Here is a 22,977-nt window from a genome sequence, read left to right as displayed (position 1 = left end):
TTCATCCGGAGCCAGTGACAACGCTTGGGACATTGAGGATTAGCGGCGGCCTCGGCGGTTATTATTTTTTATTACCGACAAAATCAAATCCCGGGAGCCGCGCACCCCCGTTTGCTCACCCGCGCGGGGCCTGGGAGCAGCTGGCACACCCCAGTTCAGCATTTGCAGTGCCTTTGCGCAGAGTCTGCTTTTCCCTCTTTGCCCAACAGTTGGCGCCTTGGGCGCCTTCTGCCGTGGTTTCCTTCCCCGCCCCCCCACCCCCAACCTTGCTGACTTGGGGGGCTGTGGTCGCTCCGCAGCTCGCAGGTCACATGGCCCGCCGGAGCGAGGCCACCCGGCGGGAGGAGGAGGCGAGGCTCCGTGGGACTGAGCCGAGCCGGCCTCGGCGACAGCAGCGGAGGGAGTGGACGGCTGCCCCCCGGGTAGGTCCCCGCACGGTCTGCCCAGCGCGTCTGGCATCGCGGCCTCGGGAGAGCCACCCGAGCCCAGGGCGGAGGGTTTGCTCAGCGGGGTGGCAGCTGCCGTGGCTGGCGCCGCCCGGCGGGGCCTCTGTGCCCCCCGGGCTGGCTCGGGACGGGCGGGCCCCAGGGGTGGCGGTGGCCGCTTCCTGCTGGGCCACTGCGGGAACCCCCACAAGGACTTCCCGGCGAGCAGCAGCAGCAGCAGCAGCAGCAGCGGTCGGCCCGTGGCGCGGGGATGCGTGTGTGCCCAGCGCCGGCGCCTGCCCTCTCCTGGCCCCCGGGGGCCGCAGGGCGCGGCTGGCAGGCGGGCGCGAACCCCGAGCGCGGGAGCCCAGGTGAGCCCCGCCGTGTGCCCAGCCCGGCGGGGCCCACAAGCGGTAAGGCCGGGCCCATCGCCTCCTGGCCTCCCGCGGGCACCCGGGGACTGGCCCAGCTGCAGCTTCGGGCGTCCGCGGGTCCCCGGGCAGCACCGGGAGGGGGATCCGGGAAGGCCACCCGGCCGAGGAGGGGGACCCTCCCCCCGCGTCGCCCGTGCACCCCTCCCTAAAAGAGGAGCCAGCAGCGCGGGGGGCCAGCGCGTCCGCTTTGGCCCAGAGGAAACGGAGGTTCCAGCGCCGCGGGCACTGGCCAAGGTCAGCGGCACAGGCCGGGTCCCAGACTGTAGGAGCGTCAGTCGCTCGCGTTCTCCAGCCCACCCCCCCAACAGGGGCGTTTCGGCCCAGGCGGCAGGACTCGCCCCTCGTTTCGGCCTCGGGGTGCGGGCGTGGCGGGTGCCGCACTGCGCCCGCGGTGTTGGGGGTGGAGGGTAGAGCGAGAGCTTCAGCAGGGTGGGTGTGACCCAGGCACCCCCGCGGCTCCCATCCTCCCTTGGTTGTCCTGTTCTTTCTGGGGAGACCCACCAGGGCAGCTCCCAGGATGATCTCACTCTGCGGACCCTGAGCAACGCCTGTGCCAGGGCAGCCGAGTGCATTTACATTTGCCCGAGAGCTAACCCTTGAAAAAAGGGAAAAGACGATTCATTATTATTATTATTATTATTATTATTATTATTTAATAGGGTGCATTTCTAGAGGGTCTTTTAAGGGGTGAGAAGAGAAAGCTGTGTGTGTCTTATCTAACACCTTACGTTTATCATATTGTTAGGATTTTTATTTTGAAAAGGATAGGCTGATTGCAGTAGCCTCCTGAAAACAAAAATGTGAAGGCGAAAATAAAGATCACTTAAAATGAACGTAGAGGTGGTTTCCTCACCTCCTTCCTCTCTCCTATTAATTGGCTTTTGCATTTGTGTGGGAGAATTGACTTAATTCTTTTGCCTCTTCAGTTGGAGTCTTTACAGGTTTTTTTTTTCCCTCCCTTCTAAGTACTCTTTAGTACTACAGATTAAAACAGTGGTTCTATCATATATGTTGCACAATATTTGCCGGTTTGACTAATATGTTACTGGCTTTGTTTGGTTTTGTTTTAAAATCTCTGACCATACAAGTTGAACTTCTTTATTTAGTCAATTTTTTCCCCCCATTGTGGACTGTACTTGAGATTCTTACTGAGAAAGGACTTTCTTAACCCAAATTTATATAACTTTTTCTTTATTTTCTTCGGGTGTCTTAAGCTTTCATATTTTATTGTGGAGTATATGCTAGTTCTAGTTTAACTTGTCAGGAGAATGATTCCTTACTAGCTAAACTCCTCATTACAGTTTTAGTTTAGCCAGTTGCTCCTAAGCTATTTGAGGGGGGGAAGCTAGGCCACACCTTGTGATGCTCAGGATTTACTTCTGGCTCTGTGCTCTTAAATCAGACCTGACAGTGCTCAGGGATGAAGCTGCGTCTATTGCCTTAACCCTGTACTCTCTCTGGTACCTACAAAGCTATTCTTTTTAAACCTCTGATTTAAACTTCCTCCGTTAAGGATAGAATTGTTACATATTTTCTTTTTATATATTTATATATTTATATATTTTTATATATTTATATATTTTTATTACAATTGTACAAACTTGTACACCCTAACGTTACATGTTTAATATCTGAGTAGCTAGATGGTTTTTTATTCATAGCGATAGCACAGCGGTAGGGCGTTTGCCTTGCACGCAGCCGGCCCGGCAGAGCCGGGTTCGATTCCTCTGCCCCTCTCAGAGAGCCCGGCAAGCTACCGAGAGTATCTTGCCCACACGGCATGGCCTGGCAAGCTACCCGAGACGTATTCAATATGCCAAACACAGTAACAACAAGTCTCACGATGGAGACATTACTGGGCCCGCTCAAGCAAATCAATGAACAACAAGAGGACCGTGCTACTGTGCTATTGTCCTTTTTCTGACTTAAAAAATATTAGTCTTACTGAGGTATGATTTACATGCAACATAATGCACCACTTTAATACATATTTCATTGAGGTCTGTTAAATTATGTATGTAAATACTACAATTTAAAAGATACAAAGTAGGGGCTGGAGTAACAGCATAGCGGGTGAGGTGTTTGCCTTGCACGCAGCCAACCCGGGTTCGATTCCTAGCATCCCATATGGTCCCCCAAGCACTGCCAGAAGTAATTCCTGAGTGCATGAGCCAGGAGTAATCCCTGTGCATTGCTGGGTGTGACCCCAAAAACAAAAAAAAATACAAAGTACTCCATAGACTATACATCATCATTTCTCAGGAGATGTGGTGTCTTCCAAGTGTCCTTCCATTATGCCTCCAGACCCGGACTACCAGTTTGTCTTAGTACTATTTCTGGATGATCTTTAGAATGTTTTGGTCAAGTTCTCCAGCCTCTTCCCACTTTATCAGAAGATACAAACACAAATCATATTTGGTCTTATATTGGATGTTTGATAACATAGCTCCCCAAAGCCTGAGTGTCATTTTCCCCCATCTCAGTGTCTGTGCACAGGACTCAGGATTTATTGAACTGAATGGTTAATGATGATTATAAAACTAATATGTCTCTTTGTACAAATGTAGAATGTGAAGCTGGAAACCTCCATCCACTATGTCCTTTGTCTCTTCTTCACCGATGCTACTATATTTTCTATAATTTGCATTGACATCATTTGCATTTTTCCTTTAGAGATCATTTTATTCTGCTCAGGCTACTAGGACAAATTCTTCAATAGCAGAAGTGATTTCTCACAAATAGGGAAGCTGGAAGTTTGAGACCTGGGTGCCAATATCCTTGATGAGTACCTTTTTTCCCTGACAATTCTCTTGCTGTGTCCTTAATGGCAGAGTAAGAGAGCAGAGAAGAAACTCATGCCCTTTTGACAAGACCATCACAAGGCCCCTCATAAGAGTGTCAACATCTGGAGCAAAATATGTCTCGTGCATCCTATAAACATGCAGCCTATAGCAGAGACCTTGCTAAAACTACTTGGCGAGGGCCAGGAGCCACACTCAGGTGTGCTCAGAGCTTATTCCTAGCTCTGTGTTCAGAGACCATTCCTGGCAGTGCGGGGGAGGGAGGTGGTGTACCATATGCAGTCCTGGGTCTCAAACTGTGGTCAGGTGTGGCAAGGGTCCTTACCCCTGGACTACCTCTCCAACTCCGCTAACACTATTTGAATGTCAGTATTTTAAAACTTTTTTTCTCTTATGTCTTTATCATTCTTTTGTGGAGTTATCTAAAAATGTCTTACCCAAAGTTTCCTTTCTTTCTTCCTGCCTTATCCTCCATTACTTGTTCTTGCCCTTTTTTCTTACTATTGCAAGGAACATTCCTTATCCATCTTTGGTAGCAAATCAGGGTACATTCCCAGAAGTAGAATTTCTGTTTCCAAGGGGATGAGTATATAATATTTTTATAGCCACCATCCCTACTTTCTGTCCAAAAGTTGCACCAATTTATATGAAAAAGTCTTTTCATTAAACTGGGCCTCTTCCTCTTGAAGGAAGTTGAATTGATACTGTGTTACACAAAGATTAATTTTGGAGAAAAGACCTCTTTTCACTTTCCTTAGTGGGTCTTTCTTTTCATGAAAGATATTTTTCTTGATTTCTTAAATCCTTTTTTCATGTATCTTTCAGTAGAATTTTATGGTACATGTATTATGGATGTTTCTTCAATTATCCATAAATCTTTTTGTTGTTTCCACCTTCCTCCATATGAATACGATTTTTATGGAATTCATTTACTGTTTATCAGATGAAAACCGACAAATATATGTATGCATGTGTCCACACATCCAGGTTTTATATAATAGTATATATTATTTTTACATACTAAAAGGTAAAGGCCTTTTAGGTAAAGGCCCTCCCGTTGATCGTCGATTTGCTCGAGCGGGCCCAGTAACGTCTCCATCGGAGACTTTTGTTGTTACTGTGTCTGGCATATCGAATACTCTCGGTAGCTTGCCGGGCTCTCCGAGAGGAGAGCATTACATACTAATGCCATTAAAATCATAGTCTGAAAGTCTGTGACCATTTCTAATGGTTTTAAGATGAATTTCTTGGGTTCCTAATCTCTGTGTAGCCAAAGTCAGGTATTGACTAAAGATGTCTTCTGGACCAGTCTACTGTGTTCAGTAGTTTGCTACCCACTTATGAAATTTGCAGTGAAAAAAGCTACATTTATGGTACTCTTGGAACCACACCCCATATTTTAAAAAGCAAACAAGAACAAAGTCTGAAATGCTTCACAACGCAATGGGGCTAAAATGAAAGCAAACCAGTCATTGACTCAAATCCCTGATAGGGAGGTAATTACTGAAATCTGTCCTGTCTCATAACAGTATATGATATGGGAGTCAGATGTTTTGTGAGCATTCTAGAAATTTCCCAGACTCTTTGAGAAGATTACTAGGCCCATTGTTTCTTTCTGAGAGTTTAGAAATTACCTGTATTTTATTCTGTTCAACCCTCACATTTCCTATCCCTTATTTGATGGATAAAGTAATTTCCCTACCCCATTACTTAACCAGTGAACGAACTTGGCAGGTTGCCATCGATGAGGCAAATAGTGGACATACACAAATAGTGGACATTTGTTATTATTGCAGAAAGGAGTTTCAATTTTTAAACTTTAGTTTGATATAAACCTGGCTTTTGTTATGATCGCGATGGATGATGTTTTCTCAAACCTTGAACCACAAGGATGTTACTGTCCTTAATTGTGAGATATTGTAGAAGATTATAACAGATAACTTTAACAATTAAATCAACTTTGGCACTTAACATTTGGAGTGGTGGTACTTGTTTGTTCTTGGCAAGTTTCTCAGTAGTAGAGGGCTCATCTTTGAGATCAATTTGAGTCTCAGCAAGAGAGGAGTCTTTGACAGGCTTGACTTATCTTAGGTATCCATTTTTCCTTCACACTTTCATATGAGGCTGGGGAGACCACTGAAAAACTAATTATAACTCTGTTTTCTGTGAAATCTGGCACAGTCCTCTTACCCTGCAATATCAATGAGTTGAAGAGTATATGACTGTCTACCATTCATCACGGTGGTTGCATTGTCAGAAATGGTTTGGGCCTACTCAGATGGAAATGTTTTTGCTGAGTAGGATATCTGGGGATATGTTTTACCAATATCATCCACAACACACTTAATTGTTGCCATTTCTGAAACAGTTTTGTAGTCCTTTCAAATTCAGTGATGACCCCAGCTTTTCCTGGGCCTGTACCCATATTTTCACCCAATGAATGATGGTGGTCATCGATGAAAAGAACATTTCCCAGGTAACTTTTTCCCCCTACAACTCAAATGGAATGAAAGGCAGATGGAATGACCTGATTCTAACCCACAGAATGGGGCTGAGTTCAGCTACCCACAGACCCATGTATAGGAAATGCATACTGTTGATATTAGCTTTGAGATCTGTGGCCATTCATCAAACAGCAAGTCGGACACAAGCAACTATGTTTGTGTCCTCTGAACTGAATCCTCCTTCCTCATCTCTAGCAGATCAATAGACTCCCAGTCATATTTTTATCTTGTGAAAACAGCCATAGTTTTAAAACAATGAACTTCTGAGATGTTAATGAATTTATAACACCCAGCAGGGAAATGAATGTACGGGGAATAAAGGCCTCTTTTGTCAGCACAAGGTTCTAGAACACCTGTCAGAGGGGAACATGTTAGAACCTGAACAGTAAAGTGATGGGAAGAGCTGATGCAACAACACAAAGTGGCTTGGGTTGAATTTAGATCTCCCTAATTCTCCTACCCCTTCCCATAAATAATGAAACCTAAGGCAAAGCATCATGCTTGCTTTATAAATATACCTTTAAGAGAGTCTTCTCCCTCCTAGTCTATCTACGTGCAACACACAAATAACTAGTACAAAAATCTGGAGCCATAAGCACACCAGGCTCCTACAGGTCTGGGAGGACTTGGTGCTTTGAGTCATATCCGGACAAACTTATCAGTTTGTTTGCCACTCATCTGGCACATATTGCCAAGTGCTGGGTATCCATGGTGATCATGTGTGATAAGCTCATTGCTCTCTAGGAGAGTATGTTTCCATGTGGAAGGTCTATGAAATGAAATTGCAGCAGGTCTCTTAGACAAGCTACTGTTACAGATAAAATCTTTTTAATGTTAACTACATTAAACTGGCACCTATTTTCTATAAGTGAATAGTACCTTTCAACTGTAAAGACAGGGGCCAGAATGATAGTACAGTGGGTAGGGTGCTTGCCTTGTACACAGCTGATCTTGAGTTCCATCCCCAGCACCCCGTATGGTTCCCCAAGTACTGCCAGGAGTGATGCCTGTGCTCAGTGCTCAGAGCCAGGAGTTAGCCCTGACCTCCAGGTGTGGCCCCAAAACAATTCTTTTTAGTTTAAAAACTAAAATGTGCAGATAGTTTTTTAAAAATGGGAGGTGGGAGTGGTTTGTAGTTATTGTAAGGAGCACAGGACATTTGCCTTTATATGACTACCTGGGTTTGATTCCCTGTACCCAGTACTGTTCCTACTGTCCCTCAAGCTTTGCCAGGAGTGATCCTTGAGTACAGACAGAGCCAAGAGTAAGCCCTGAGCACTGCTGAGTGTGGCTGGAGCAATAGCACAGTAGGTAGGGCTTTTGCCTTGCACATGGCCCACCTGGCCAACTCAGGTTCGATTCCTCCACCCCTCTTGGAGAGCTTGGCAAGCTACTGAGAGTATCTTGCCCTCAGGGCAAAGCCTGGCAAGTTACCCGTGAAGTATTCGCTATGCCAAATACAATAACTAGAGTCACAATGGAGACGTTACTGGGCCCGCTCGAGCAAAATCGATGAACAACGGGGGAACAGTGACAGTGACAGTCTTTGAAAACATCTTAACTTTTTTTCTGTATCTGTTAAGAGTTTGCTTCCTCTACCCCCTTTTCTTGGTAATAACAAGAAAATTAGTACATTTCAGTTCTATAACAGAATTATAAATTATAATCACCATGTTATCCATTGGGGCTGGAGCAATAGCACAGGGGTAGGGCGTTTGCCTTACAAGCGGCCAACATGGCCAACCCGAGTTCAATTCCTCCGCCCCTCTTGGAGAGCCCAGCAAGCTACCGAGAGTATCTCGCCCGCACAGCAGAGCCTGGCAAGCTCCCCGTGACGTATTCGATATGCCAAACACAGTAACAACAAAAGTCTCCAATGGAGACGTTACTGGGCCCACTCGAGCAAATCGATGAACAACGGGAGGACAGTGACAGTGACAGTTATGTTATTCATTAGATCCTCAACCCTTTTTATCTTTATAACTGAAAATTTGTACTCTTTACCAGGCTTCCTCTTCCTACTATCCCCATTTATCGCCTCTGGAAATACAATTCTACTCTTTTTCTGAGTCCTACTTTTGTTGTGGAGCGATAGCACAACAGGTAGGGTATTTGCCTTGCACGCGGCTGACCCGGGTTCCATTCCTCCCATTCCTCCGTCCCTCTCAGAGAGCCCGGCAAGCTACCGAGAGTATCCCACCCAAACGGCAGAGCCTGGCAAGCTCCCTGTGACGTATTTGATATACCAAAAACAGTAACAACAAGTCTCACAATGGAGACATTACTGGTGCCTGCTAGAGCAAATCAATGAACAATGGGAGGACAGTGCTACAGTGCTACTTTTGTTGTTTAAGATACTACTTGCAAGTGAAACCTGGCAATATGTCTTTCTTTTTGCCTTATTTCATTTAGCATAATGTCCTCCCAATTCAACCATGTTGTCACAAATGATAAAATTTCCTTCCATTTTTTTAAAAAGAATGAGTAAATATTCAGCAGAATATGTTATAAATCTTAATAACTCTATTTTATCTTGGCCAAGGTGAATCCTGAAGCCACAGAGAACACTGAGTTACCCTAAAGCTACTAAGGAAGGACAGAATCAGGCCCTTTCTTGAGAATAACCTTTAATCACTTCCTCCTTGAGGTCTCTGAATGCTTTACTTTTGTATTTGTATATGTAGCTCTAATTCCTATTAGGTGGAAGGCAGCTGGGAAAAAGAGATGGAGTCTGAAAACAACTACAATAATAATAATAGTAGCACTGTCACTGTCCTCCCATTGTTCATCAGTTTGACCGAGTGGGCCCAGTAACGTCTCCATTGTGAGACTTGTTGTTACTGTGTTTGGCATATCGAATACATCATGGGTAGCTTGCCAGACTTTGTCGTGCGGGTGAGATACTCTTAGTAGCTTGCCGGACTCTCCGAGAGGGGCAGAAGAATTGAACTCCAGTCGGTTGGGATAGCCACATGCAAGGCAAACATCCTACCCACTGTGCTATTGCTCCAGTCCAATAATAATAATAATAGTAATAATAATAATAATTCTGGGTTGCAATGCCTATAATGTCTACTTTCATTCCTGGTTTTATATAGTTTCATTTTTTTCTTAGTATCATTAGACTATCTTTTTTTTTAAACTAAAAATATAGCTCTTTTATTGAATTTTTGGATTGGCTTTTTGGTCTCTAGTTTATTTCTGCTTCAACCCTTTTAATTTCCTTCCTACTTCTAACTTTAGGCTTGGTTCACACTTCTATTTCTAGTTTCTTGGGTGTAAAATTAAGCTTCCTATTCGACATCTATTTTTTTCTTAGTTTAGGCATTTAGTATCCTTAACTTCCTTTTAGGGAAGTTTTTCCCACTAGAGGTTATATGGTACCTTGTGGGCCCCAGGATATCTCAAGGGTGCCCAGGTGAAAATCACATAAATGGAGGTGCCATGGCATGCAACTAGGTGGTCATCCTATAGGGAGCAAAGGTAGGAAACAAGATCAGAAAGGGGACATGGTCAGGAAAAGTTTGAAAATTTAGCTCTAGAGAACTAACTGCTTATTAGGTGATCACTTACCTTTATTTAATTAAAATTGTTCTATGAAATTTCATCCTTGAAAAAAATTGCTGTGGGGGCCACACCTGCTGGTGCAAGGCATGTGCTCTACCACTTGAGCTGCATCCCAGACTCATATTCTAGTATTGCAATTGCTATTATTTGGAACACATTCTCTTGTTTCTTATTTTTTCTTTGATCCTCGGTGTTACTTTCTGCACATAATAGCTACTTCTTCCAGTCTTGACAAACCGGTCTCATCATGTAGAAAGTAAATTTCATCAATCAAGAATTGAGTGATGTCATTCTCATCATTTCTCAAAACTTCATCTACTTTGTTTTCAGTGGCTTCCAGCAGTTGAAAGCATGCCTAAACTCTATTGTGTCCCGAAGGGAAGGATCACAGTAAATATCTAGGTGCAAGTGATTAGAAGCCGGGAAATAATCTGCTGCTGTGATGACAGCCATAATATTAAGATGCCAAGTGTATGTACAGGCTTGTTTCAGAAAGATGCTGCTGAACTTGTTTTATCATTAAAATGACTGAGGGAAAGAAGGTGAGAAAGTAGCTGCCAACTCTGGTCCAAAAGCTCTAGAATTTAAGGAGTATAATAGCCAGTTCTTAGATGGGTACCAAATTAAGGGCCAGACTCTCAAGCAACAGCTTGTAAGATTATCAGTCAAATCACTTCTAGAAAAAGACTGGGAGAACATTCTGTCTGCACTCTCTGCATAAGCCTTGGCAGGTACAGCTACAGTGAGTGTGCATATACCCTTTACAAACTGCTATTTTATTTCCTGTAGTGGAAATAAACCCCATTGACTTTCAGTGTTAGATGTTTTCTGGGCTTGTCACTTAGGTTGGGGTCTTAAAATTTTGAGCAAACTCTTTACCTCTTGAGGACAAACTGGGATTTAGGGATTCTGCCTTCATAGTTTGGCACTAGGGTTGGGTTTATAGTGAGAGTATGTGTCAGCCTTTTCTGCCTGTTCAAATGTGGGTGTTGTCTCATTTTTCCTATGTGATGGAGTCACTCTTTAGATTTAGGATTTCTCTTAGAGGGAAATTCTCCTATGTAGCTGTACTTTAGTGTGTCCTCAGGAGGAGCAATGTTTAGGAGTCTTCTATGGCAACACCATTGTCTCTCTTGAGGATTGCTTTCTTTTAGTAAGTACTTAATTGTCCTTTGGTGGGTTGCATCATAAGTCATTTGACTCACCATTCATTGATAGGCATGGGTAATATATTTTTTTTTGTTTTTTTGTGTGTGTTTTTTTTAAGTGTGGGGAGGGACATGTCACACCCAGTGATGCTCACAGGTTACTCCTGGATCTGCACTCAGGAATTACTCCTGGCGGTGCTTAGGGACTATGTAGGATGCAATGATTAAACCAAGGTCGACTGTGTACAAGGCAAATGCCCCACATGCTATATTATCACTCAGGTCCAGCACCTGGGACTGTTTTGCTGTTTCAGATGACGATGCAAGTCACTTTCTACACAGGGAAATATTTGTTGAGGCGAGACCATTAGAAATGGAGTTTGCTGAGTTATCAATAGTTTCGTTAGGAAACAGTACAAAATATATTATTTTGTTTCTGCTTTGGGGTTGGTGTTTGGGATGGACACATCCTAAATATGGTGGTGGGAAGGTGTAGTGATGGTGGGATTGGTGCTTGAATATTAAATGTAATCAAATATTGTGAACTACTTTCACGGTCCTCCCGTTGTTCATCGATTTGCTCAAGCGGGCCCAGTAACATCTACATCATGAGACTTGTTGTTACTGTGTTTGGCATATCAAGTACTTCACGGGTAGCTTGCCAGGCTCTGCTGTGCGTGCGAGATACTCTCGGTAGTTTGCCGGGCTCTCAGAGAGGGGCGGAGGAATCGAACTCGAGTTGGCTGTGTTGGCTGCGTGCAAGGCAAATGCCCTACCGCTGTGCCATGAAGCAGCCATGGAGTAAATAAATGCAATTAAGTGAACTACTTTATAAAAAATAAAAGTTTAAAAAATGAAAAAAAGTTTTGTTAGATATTCACAAATTAATTCTACAGAGCTTTAACTTCTGCTGCCCTTAGAATGTGCTTCTAATGAAGGAGTTGCTGGAGCAAAGGCCAGGCAATGTGCTAGAACTTAGCACAGTCAGTGTTCAGAGAGATCACTGTGGCTAGAGCTGCCTTGCTCATGGGCTGTGTCACTTGCACTTGAATATTCAAAATGAGGTTAGTTCAAATTGAGATAGTCTACAAATGTAAAGTTCATACTGAATTTTAGACAATTAGTGTGCAAATCAGACCATCACATACCTCATTAACATCTTTTCAGTTAGTTTCATGTCTAAGTAATAGTTTTATAACATTGTATTAAAACTGTATTGTTAAATTACCTAGTTTTACTTCTTATTATGACTACTATTAAATTTTCAATTAGTTGTGTTAGTGGAGCAAATTTGGCCTATAGTCTGTTTTTATTGGACAAGATGTAGTTTTTACATTTTAGAAGAGTTTAAGAAAATATTAGGTCTAAGAAAACTATGCAGCAAAAAAGAGTTTGTGGCTTTGATAAAGTAGAGTATTGCTACCCAATCCTTTACAGGAATATGTTATCAACTTTAGTCTATAGTATGTATAGTGAGAGAGGCAGGCAGTAATCTGAGATAATAGAGGGAGGGAGGGAGGGAAGGAGGGTCCAAATTTGAAGGAACCTCATAGGCCGCAGTAGGTAAGAAATTATTGGGCTTTTATTAAAAAAAAAACAAAGAGAAGCTAAAAAGTGACTTTGAACAGGAGTGACATGATCAGATTTAAACTTTTGAATAACTTCATTCATGTGCACACATGAACCCTCAATCCTTTAACATTTCATTCCCAGTATTTACCTCAATCAGAATGCCGCATTTGTGTTCTGCTAAAAACAGCCTCTGGAAAAAAAAGGTATATGGTTGGTAGCAATTTCATACCAAATAAAAACCTCTACATTGTGCATCCTTGACTATGTGCCAGCTACTTTCCCAGCTACATGCCTATGTTTTCCCTATTTTCTTTTTTTTTTATGATTTAAAAAAATTGGGGGGTTATGGTGCTGCCAGCAGGTCAACTTGTACCTGCGGGGTGAGTGCATCAGCATTTTGATGGTGCCTTCAGGCTTCCTGAGACCCCAAAATTGCTGCTGTACCTTGGGCTGGACCCCAACAACTTGAGACCAAATTTACCAAGAAATTAAATGGCCAAAAAGTTAGGTATGTGGGAGCCATGCCCACCACCTCCAGCTCAGTTGTACAAGCTCATGTATTGGCCTTGTTTCAGAGATCCATAGATAAATCTGAAAAGAGATCAAAATCTGTAGTTAATCTGGGACCCATGCATGGCTGAACAGATGAGGGTAAACTGGAGGGGGCATGTTGGCCTGGTGGTCCACCCAAGCAGAGTCCCTAGCAGTCGCTTGCTTCCACAATCGAAAATTGACCTGACTCCACCGTCTAAGTATGGCCCTCGCCATAGAGATATAATGTGCTGATGATTTTGGTATGCGGGTTTTGTGATGTAAATCTCCAAACTTTCTCAGAGTTGGAATGGGATATCTCCCCCGACTTCTCAATACTCATGTAAGCACTGGCAGTCACCCTGATGAGCCAACTCCAGCACCACCATGTAAGTTCTACTACCGTCCTTGTTTCAGAGACCCATAAATAAATCTCGAAAGAGATCAATAGCAGTAGTTGAATTTGGACCCACATGGCTGAACAGATGGGGGTAAATCGATGGGGCATGGATTAGCCTGTGCCTATCCAAGAAGAACCCCCGGGAGCTGCTTGCTTCCACAATCCAAAATTGCCGCCATACCCCTGGCCTGACTTCACTATCTCAGGACAGATCTCACCAAGATATAATCTGCTGAAAATTTTGGTATGCGATTTTTGTGACTGAAATCTCCAGGCTTTCTTGGGGTGAGATGGACTATCTCCCCCCACCTCCCTGTACTTCCGGAAGCCTCAGCAGTCACATCCACACCCCAAAGTGGTCACCCAATTGAAAAGCTACTCCAGCCTTACCATCCCAATAAAAATACCGAAAGCCCTGAGCAAACACCTTGACCTTTTAGCACCTGTATTGTGAACCATAATACACAAAAGGAAAAGGAGAAAGAGAGTGCAAGAATGAAAGTGCCTCCCATGGAGGGACACTGAGGATGGGGGTGGGGATTGGGGGATGATGGTAGGAAAACAGGGGACATTGGTGGTGGGAAATGTACACTGATGGAGGGATGGATGCTGAATCATTGTATGACTGAAACCCAGTTATGAACACCTTTCAACCGTCTATCTCATAGATATCCAATTAAAATTTTTTTTAAAAAGTAATGTGAAGTTTATGCTCAATTCAATCAACTTAATCAATGGCTGAATAAATAGCAGTACTCCTACATTAAAAAAATTATTGAATCACTGTGATACAGTTACAGAGCTTTTGTGATCGGATTTCAGTCATACTATGTTCCAACACCTATCCATTCACCAGTGTACATTTTCCACCACCAATATCCCCTGTATCACTCCATTTCCCACTAACAATATCCCCTGTATCACTCCTGCCAAACTCTGATCCCCTATGGCAGACACTTTTCTTCTCTCTCTTCTCTATCTTCTCTCTCTCTCTCTCTCTCTCTCTCTCTCTCTCTCTCTCTCTCTCTCTCTCTCTCTCTCTCTTTCTCCTTTTGGGCTTCATGGTTTGCAATACAGATACTGAGGGGTCATCGTGTTTGGTCCTTTACCTACTTTCAGCACACATTTCCCATCCAGAGTGATCCCTTCCAACAATTATTGTTATAGTGGTCCCTTCTCCATCCCAGCTGCCCTCTCTCCCAGCCCTTGAGGCAGGCTTCCAAATGTGGACCAACAAAATACTAGCAAATAGAATCAAACAACTCATCATAAAGATCATGCACCAAGTAGGAATCATTCTGGGGTTGCAAGAATGGTTTAACACTTGCAAGTCAATCAACAGAATATACTAAATCAATAAAAGAACAAATAAAAAACATATAATCATAATGATAGATGCAGAGAAAGCATTTGACAAGATACAACACCCATTTATGATATAAAAAATTCTCTCAATAAAATGGAAGTTCAAGGAACAAATAAAAAACATATAATCATAATGATAGATGCAGAGAAAGCATTTGACAAGATACAACACTCATTTATGATATAAAAAAATTCTCTCAATAAAATGGAAGTTCAAGTATAGTCAAATCCCCCTGTTTTATAAGTGTGTTACTCTTAGCCTGGGCAAGACTGAGAAAGGCAGCATGAACAGAATACCTGCTGAAGACTCTATTCCTGAGGCCTGTTTACCAGAAGTATGACCTCAACCAAGTTCCAGTCTTTATTTTCTCCTAGTTGTGTTGTGGAAAATTAATGAGACTATAAGAAGGGATAACCACTGATTTATTAATAACTTCAGTGTCCTGGGAATATCTGAGAAGACACAAATCTGCGGTAATCTGGACGTATCCAAACCAATAGACCAGGGACTGCACACTTTCCAGAACTTTTCCTGTTTATTTGCCTCGTAGAGTACCTAAAGATTCATATCTGGGACCAAAGAAGTAGTACAGTGGCCAGGGTGCTTAGCTTGAATGCAACTGACTCAAGTTCAATTCCTGGCATCCCATATGGTCTCCTGAACAATGCCTGGAGTGATCTCTGAGCACAGATGGGTGTGTCCCAACCCCCAAAATAGTACTACTACTAATAAAAATAAAAATAATAAAATAAATATTCATACCTTTTATTAGTACTGGGACAGTATCATCTTCAGGGTCTACAGTAACAATCTCTTTCTGAAATAAGACCTGCTCTCTAGTTCATGAAATTACTATCATCTTACTATAAAGAGAAGATTAATATACATGGTTCTAGTATCATGGCAGAATAGCTGCTATAATTAGCAGCTCCAAAACCATAAGTGGTCAGACACAATGGTTTATGAATTATAACGGGCTGGAGTGATAGCACAGCGGTAGGGTGTTTGCCTTACAAGTGGCCAACATGGCCGACCTGAGTTTGATTCCTCTGCCCCTCTCGGAGAGCCTGGCAAGCTACCGAGAGTATCTCGCCCGCTCGGCAGAGCCTGGCAAGCTACCCGTGACGTATTCAATATGCCAAACACAGTAACAACAAGTCTCACGATGGAGATGTTACTGGGCCCGCTCGAGCAAATCGATGAATAACGGGAGGACCATGACCGTTACCGTGAGAACAGTCTACTCTAAATTGGGAGGTGCAGAGAGGTGAGCCAGGAAGGCACAGCTGTGTGATGAATTTAATAAGGAATGAGGTTCCTGCCTTCTTGCTGTTCCACCCTCCTCTAGGTTCATCAAAACTGTTTATTTACTTAGCCATGCTCCTGGAATGGGCAATACCATTCCTACCTACAGGTATGTTGGAACAATGGTAGGGGGAGGGGACATGGCATTTAGTATCCTCTTTGGAAAGCACTTCTGTTTGCTTCAAAAAGGTAGATTTCCTGGGGTTGCAGAGTGATTTTTATTTTATGGAAGGAGTGTATAAGCTAAATAAGTTTGGCATGCCTTGAGTCAGCAGATGGAGAAAAAGAAAGCTGAGAAGGCACATTTGCTCCAGGCACCAGGTCCAGATGTCAGACCAATCCCTTTGCTCACATTTTAGTGGTAAGCCCTAGTCACCTCATCTGTGAGATTGATTAGGAAATGTGTGCTTAATGTCAGCTTAAAAATTCAGGACTAATAGCAAAGGTAAAGCATGCTTATGTGGATCAAAGAATTGTAATTCTGTATGCACAGATTCAGGTAGAAAATTTAGAATATTCCCTTAGGAGGGACATATCAGTGGACTTTATAGAAGAAAATATGAGTTCAATTGTTAAAGAACACTGATAGCTGTTACTGTTAACAAGTTAAAACATTGGCTATAATTTTGTTAGATAGATTATGATTCATTACAAATGGTGAAAGAGGTTGAACTGATTCCATTTGCCATAGAGCATATAACTGTTATAAACAGTTATTGCTTGATAATTTCTTAAAACATTGCTTGTGGCTCAGTCCAAAGATTTTGGCCTACATCAAACAGAGCACAAGTAATGCAATTTCTCTGTAAGGACCCCTAATTCCATTTTAAAGTGGCTTCACAGATGTCACTTTCCACTCTCAGAAGGGTTGAGAGAGCATGTATGTGAAAGCTCAAGGGACTGCAACACAGCAGTCCATATAGTGCCTTTGTGATTTCCCACAAGTTTTTTGCTTCCAAATGTTTGTTTCCAGATGCAAAATTAAATTTTTAATTATAAGACGAAGGTAAGAAGCTTGCCTCTTATTCTATAGGCACCACTTAGTTTCGTGTTGAATTCGCTAATGTTATATTGTGCCTCCTCCCTTTAATTCTCTTTTTATGGTGTGAATATGTTTTTCCCTGTTTTATTCCATCTCAGAATTCCTAAATTGAAAAGCAGTGCTCAGGGGCCATGCAGGCCTCTCTCAGGCAAAGCATTCACTCCAAGCCTTTGAGCCATTTTCCTGGCCTCATATGAATATTTTAAATGACATTTTAATTCAGCTTCATTTTGCTGGGCTTTTTTTTTTTCACAGAAAACCTATGAAACAGATATTTTCTCTGAGCTACTGTGTCATGCCACAGCCTTTTCTGGAGCAGTCTGGGGCAAAGGACTTTCCTCTTGTCTCTGCCTGTCCTTTCTTTTGTGAAAATGGCTACTGACCAACTCTGGGATCCTTGTGGATAGAATATAAGATTAGCATACCATTCCTCAGAGGTCTTCTGTATCAAGTCATTGTGGGTAGCAACTCTATATTTAACAGCTCACGCAGGTGTATCTCTGTGGGTTGTGCCAGCTACAGAAAGAGGAACCTTCACATCCTGGACAGCTACTCTGATTGCTGTCCATTTTTTTTCCATCTTGCCACTCTGCTCTTTGTTCACTGCTCATAGCTTCTTCTTTCTTCTTTGCCCTACCGTCCATACTCCTTCTCTTCCACACACCACACTACCACACACGGTGACCTGGGTTTATATGCATTACAGTTCCCTTCCCCTTAAAAGAATTAATCCCTGATCTCTTATTTTCTATGCATCAGTCAGGTCATATATTCCTTATGACCAACAAATATCATGCATAGAATAGAATTCTGAAATTTCCAACTGCCATAACTGTCATCCCTCCCATAAGGTGATCTGAAGTCCCTGTCTTTTAATTGTTTCTGCTATACGTTTTGATTGCAGATGTGGAATTAACTGAAGCTTTTGATTATCCAGCTTTTCCCTCCTCATTTCCTGCACATCTCTTCCTCCCTCCTTATTTCCGCTGTCACTCTTTCCCTCATCAAAATGTTATTTATAGGGACCGGAGCAATAGTACAGTGGCTAGGGTGTTTGCCTTGCATGTGGCTGACCTGGGTTTGATCCCCAGCATCCCATATGCCGCCCCCCCCAGCACTGCCAAGAGTAATTCCTGAGTGCAGAGTCAGGAGTTACCCCTGAGCATCACAAGGCTCTTGAGTTTGCTTTAGATGGGAGATGCTTTCTCTCTCTAGTTCCCATCATGGTCCTTTAAAAATTAAAACAGGAGAAGAACCAATCATAAGTATAGTAGCATTAGTTTAGAGTGATGGCGATGGGAGATCTTGACAAAATTGATTTAGGGAATCCTAAGTACTCTTACAGTTTGGAAAGTACAGAAAAGACAGTTTTTATTTTTTGCTTTTTTTGACCTGGCGTGACCTGGCGATGCACAAGGGTTACTCCTGGCTCTGCACCCAGGAATTACTCCTGGCGGTGCTCGGGGGACCATATGGGATTCTGGGAATTGAACCTGGGTTGGCTGCGTGCAAGGCAAACGCCCTACCCGCTGTGCTATGGCTCCAGCCTCCAGAAAAGACAGTTTTTTTTAAAGTATTTTATTATTATTATTATTATTATTTTTGCCTTTGGGTCACACCAAGCGATGCTCAGGGGTTATTCCTGGCTCTGCACTCAGGAATTACGCCTGGTGGTGCTTGGGGGACCATATGGGATGCCGGGGATCGAACCCAGGTCAGCCGCGTGCAAGGCAAACGCCCTAATGGCTGTGCTATCGCTCCGACCCCAAGACAGTTAGTTTTAAGAAGTCACTGTACAGTTGAGTCAACAAATTGCCTACTGTGAATTTACTTCTATTGCAATTTTGAAATGTATTGTGTATTGCCTTTTATTGTAGCCAAGAACCTGCACCTATATGTCTACCTACTTGAAATAAAGGTCTTACTAGACTTTCTGGCTAATAATTTATGAAGCTAACTTAAGCACCTGTTGGAAAGTAAACTTGTTTGGGAGATTTTCATTTGCTTGCAGAAATCATAAAGAAACAATCAAAGAAGGCCCCAGATCATAAACAGACACAGCAAAAGAGTTGCATGCTGGAGAATAGGGTTCTAGTTCTCCAATGGGTACACAGCCTAGAATTAGGATTTCTGGTTTCATACATTCTGAGTTTGGTTCTTGGAGCATTATTATTACTGGGGTTTGTTCGTTGTTGTTGTTGTTGTTTTTAGTGCTTCTCTTCACCATTCTCTCTTTCCTCCCTCTCTAGGTTTGATTCATGCTGATTCTGTCCCGTGTTGCAGGATGGTCTGTTCTTGGGATCAGACCTGACGACCAGTTGACCTCATGAGCACCCCCGCTTCGCCCGCTGCCATGCTGCTCCGGAGGCTGAGACGGCTCTCCTGGGGCAGCACGGCCGTGCAGCTCTTCGTCTTAACGGTGGTGACCTTCGGCCTGCTGGCCCCCCTCGCCTGCCACCGGCTTCTACACTCTTACTTCTATCTGCGCCACTGGCATCTGAACCAAATGAGCCAAGAATTCCTGCAGCAAAGCTTGAAAGAGGGCGAAGCGGCCCTCCATTACTTTGAGGAGCTGCCCTCGGCCAACGGCTCCGTGCCCATCGTCTGGCAGGCCACCCCACGCCCCTGGCTGGTCATCACCATCATCACCGTGGACAGGCAGCCCGGCTTCCACTACGTCCTGCAGGTGGTGTCCCAGTTCCACCGGCTGCTGCAGCAGTGCGGCCCCCAGTGCGAGGGCCACCAGCTCTTCCTCTGCAACGTGGAGCGAAGCGTGAGCCATTTCGATGCCAAGCTTCTGTCCAAGTACGTCCCGGTCGCCAACCGCTACGAGGGCACGGAGGACGATTACGGCGATGACCCTTCGACCAACTCGTTTGAGAAAGAGAAGCAGGACTATGTCTACTGCCTGGAGTCATCCCTGCAGACCTATAACCCAGACTATGTCCTGATGGTGGAAGACGACGCGGTCCCCGAGGAGCAGATCTTCCCGGTCTTAGAGCATCTCCTGCGGGCTCGCTTCTCGGAGCCGCATCTCAGAGATGCCCTGTATCTAAAGCTCTACCACCCCGAGAGGCTCCAGCACTACATCAACCCCGAGCCCATGCGAATCCTGGAGTGGCTGGGCGTGGGCATGGTGCTGGGGCCCCTCCTCACCTGGATCTACATGCGCTTCGCCAGCCGCCCCGGCTTCAGCTGGCCGGTCCTGCTCTTCTTCTCCCTGTACAGCATGGGCCTGGTGGAGCTGGTGGGCCGCCACTACTTTCTGGAACTGCGGCGACTGAGCCCGTCCTTGTACAGCGTGGTCCCCGCTTCCCACTGCTGCACGCCTGCCATGCTCTTCCCCGCCCCCGCGGCCCGCCGGACCCTCACCTACCTGTCCCAGGTGTACTGCCACAAGGGCTTCGGCAAGGACACGGCACTGTTCTCCCTGCTGAAGGCCAAGGGCGAGCGGGCCTACGTGGTGGAACCCAACCTCGTGAAACACATCGGACTCTTCTCCAGCCTCCGGTACAACTTCCAGCCCAGCCTGCTCTAGTGTGCATCTGGGAAGAGGACTCTCCGGCCTGGGCCGCTTGTTGGATATTTCCTCTATGGAGCTTTGATTTGGTTGCTTGCAGATATCACCGTGTTTGGTGTTCTAGGTTTTAGGCACTGGGACAGCTGAGGGAACAGCTAAGTCAAGAGCAGTGGCTTGGTAAGCTCTGGCAGGCGTGACAGCTCAGGCCCAGAATCTCTCCGCTCAGCCACACTGCCTCATGCTGTCTGACCCACCCACCCAAGGGCCATGGGACTGCTAGTTGTATCCTCCAGTTGTGTTCAGTTCTGCTTGGTGATCAAGCTTGTGACTACAGAAATATTGTGCACAGTGTTAATGACTATGTTAGGACTTTAAGGGTAAAATTTGATGAAAGTCACATGCCTTTTGAATTGAGTTCTTTTGTCTCTTGAGCATGAGAATGGATCTATGTTTAGAATCTGTGTTTAAAGAGGCAGAATCATGTTGATAGATTCCTTTTGTCTCCTTGACCTCGTGTAATAAAAGCTGATTAAAACCAACATGAAGCATGTTGCTGAGCCTGATGTCTTGCAGGGGGGTGACCTGGTGTCTGATGCTTTTTTACTCTATCATTAGTGAGAACTCCAAGACACAGCCAGACTGAGAAGCCCCTCTGAACTATCAGTTAGGATTCTTGAATTCAATAGTGAGTTAGTATCGAAGATTTCCATCAGTTCAATTCTTTTTAAATTGGACATTACAGAAAAATTGAGAATTGGTGAGCTCTTATTAGTAGCATATTTCCCCCTTAACTCTTGCTGGTTCACCATTCACCTCCTTTCACTTTTTTTCCCTAGGTGGCATTGTGTTCTAGAAGAAAATAGGCAGACTGACATCTGGAGATCTGAATTATTTCCGTCTTAGGAATGCCCTAGTGAAATGAACTTGAACAAGCCACACCACTCTGTGTCTCAGTTTCTTCACCTTTAATGAACAGTATGTAAACCTTTTAAGGTTGCTTGAGGATTTGATGATACAATTTTTGTAAAACACCAGCCAAGTGCTCTACTCATAGGAGACAGTAGGCAAATACCAGTTCTTTTTTTTCCTATACAAAGCATATACAACTAATTTAGATAAAGATATTAGTGATATTGCTTAAAGTAATGATATTGGGCATCCATGGAGCAGCTATTCCAGGTGAAACACTGCTAGAAAAATAGCCTTGACTTTTTATTGTGGCTTCTGAAAGGCAGACAGCTCAGCTTTTATCTGACACCACTTCCAGCCAGATGTTAAGAATTATTCACATTGGAAATTATCCAAGACTGCTCTTGAACTTATTCTAACAGTAGCATCTGGAAATTCCTGTTCTCAAAGATGACTAAATGTCTCTCACAGACCCTTATCAAAGCAGTGGCTGACAATCCCTAAATGGAGATTAGAATGGAACTCAAACTCAATGCTACCTTTCCCATATATATTTGTTTCCAGGGTGAGCTGCTATCTCAGGATCTGCTCTGGGAACCACAGGGGGTCCTGGGGGAACTGATCACCACACTTTATAGATAAACACAAACTCTGAAGACACCTACTGATCCATCTCCTGAATCACCTGGCTGAACAGTAGCAGGTGCTACCACTAGAAAGTTGCTCTTGTGATTTCTAGCCCCAGTGCTTGTTTTCTCTGCCACATAAAAGTCTGTAGCCAGATTCTCTTTAATAAAATAGATTGTATCTATTTACTATGATGGTAAAAACTCACTGTCACCTGGGACTTGGGAGTAAACCAAGATCAGTATCTTGTTATGCTGAGCTGCAATGTCTCAAAAGAGACCAGGGCTAAGAGATGGCTTACTAAGATGTTCACACTCCTCTGCATTGCTTCTTTTCTAGTAACTGATATATACCCCATGTATGAGAAGGGAACCTTGCACAGCCTAGACCTCCCTGGAGTTTGTTGCATTAATGATTGATGTAACATATATGTGTGAATGTATATGTGATATTATTTACCATATCTGAAAAATCTATCCAGGGGGCCGGAGAAATAGCACAGTGGGTAGGATACTTGCCTTGCATATGATCAACCCAAGTTTGATCCAGGGCACCTCAAATGGTCCCCAGAGCTCTATTATAAGTGATCCTCAAACACAGAGATATGTCATGAAAATGCTTTCTGCAGTCACTGGAAGGCCACATCTAACCTAGTCAAGCTCAAGATAGGTCATCCTTGATGCTTTATCCCTATGCCCTTTGTGATTCATTTCTATTGCATGCCAAGATTCCTTTCTCTGATTCCTTCATTTCAGATGGTGAATGGACATCTTTCTTTAACTAGTTCCTGTACCTGCATATCAGCTGTCTTCATTACCCCTCCACC

At 43.9% G+C, this 22,977-nt stretch overlaps 1 protein-coding gene across 1 annotated transcript; it reads left to right on the top strand.

Annotated features, from left to right (window-relative positions):
- Positions 1 to 253: 253 nt before the first annotated feature.
- Positions 254 to 21,154, top strand: PGAP4 (post-GPI attachment to proteins GalNAc transferase 4). The gene is made up of 2 exons (XM_056117075.1): positions 254 to 422; positions 19,345 to 21,154. Exon 2 carries the CDS (start codon positions 19,422 to 19,424, stop codon positions 20,631 to 20,633), a length of 1,212 nt encoding a protein of 403 aa, XP_055973050.1. The 5' UTR covers positions 254 to 422; positions 19,345 to 19,421; the 3' UTR covers positions 20,634 to 21,154.
- The last annotated feature ends 1,823 nt before the right edge of the window (positions 21,155 to 22,977 follow it).

Source organism: Sorex fumeus, unplaced genomic scaffold, assembly GCF_029834395.1.
Source record: "Sorex fumeus unplaced genomic scaffold, SorFum_2.1 ptg000034l, whole genome shotgun sequence".
NCBI lineage: Eukaryota > Metazoa > Chordata > Mammalia > Eulipotyphla > Soricidae > Sorex > Sorex fumeus.
Note: the sequence above shows the minus strand (reverse complement) of the source record. Positions and strands in the feature narration are given on the sequence as shown.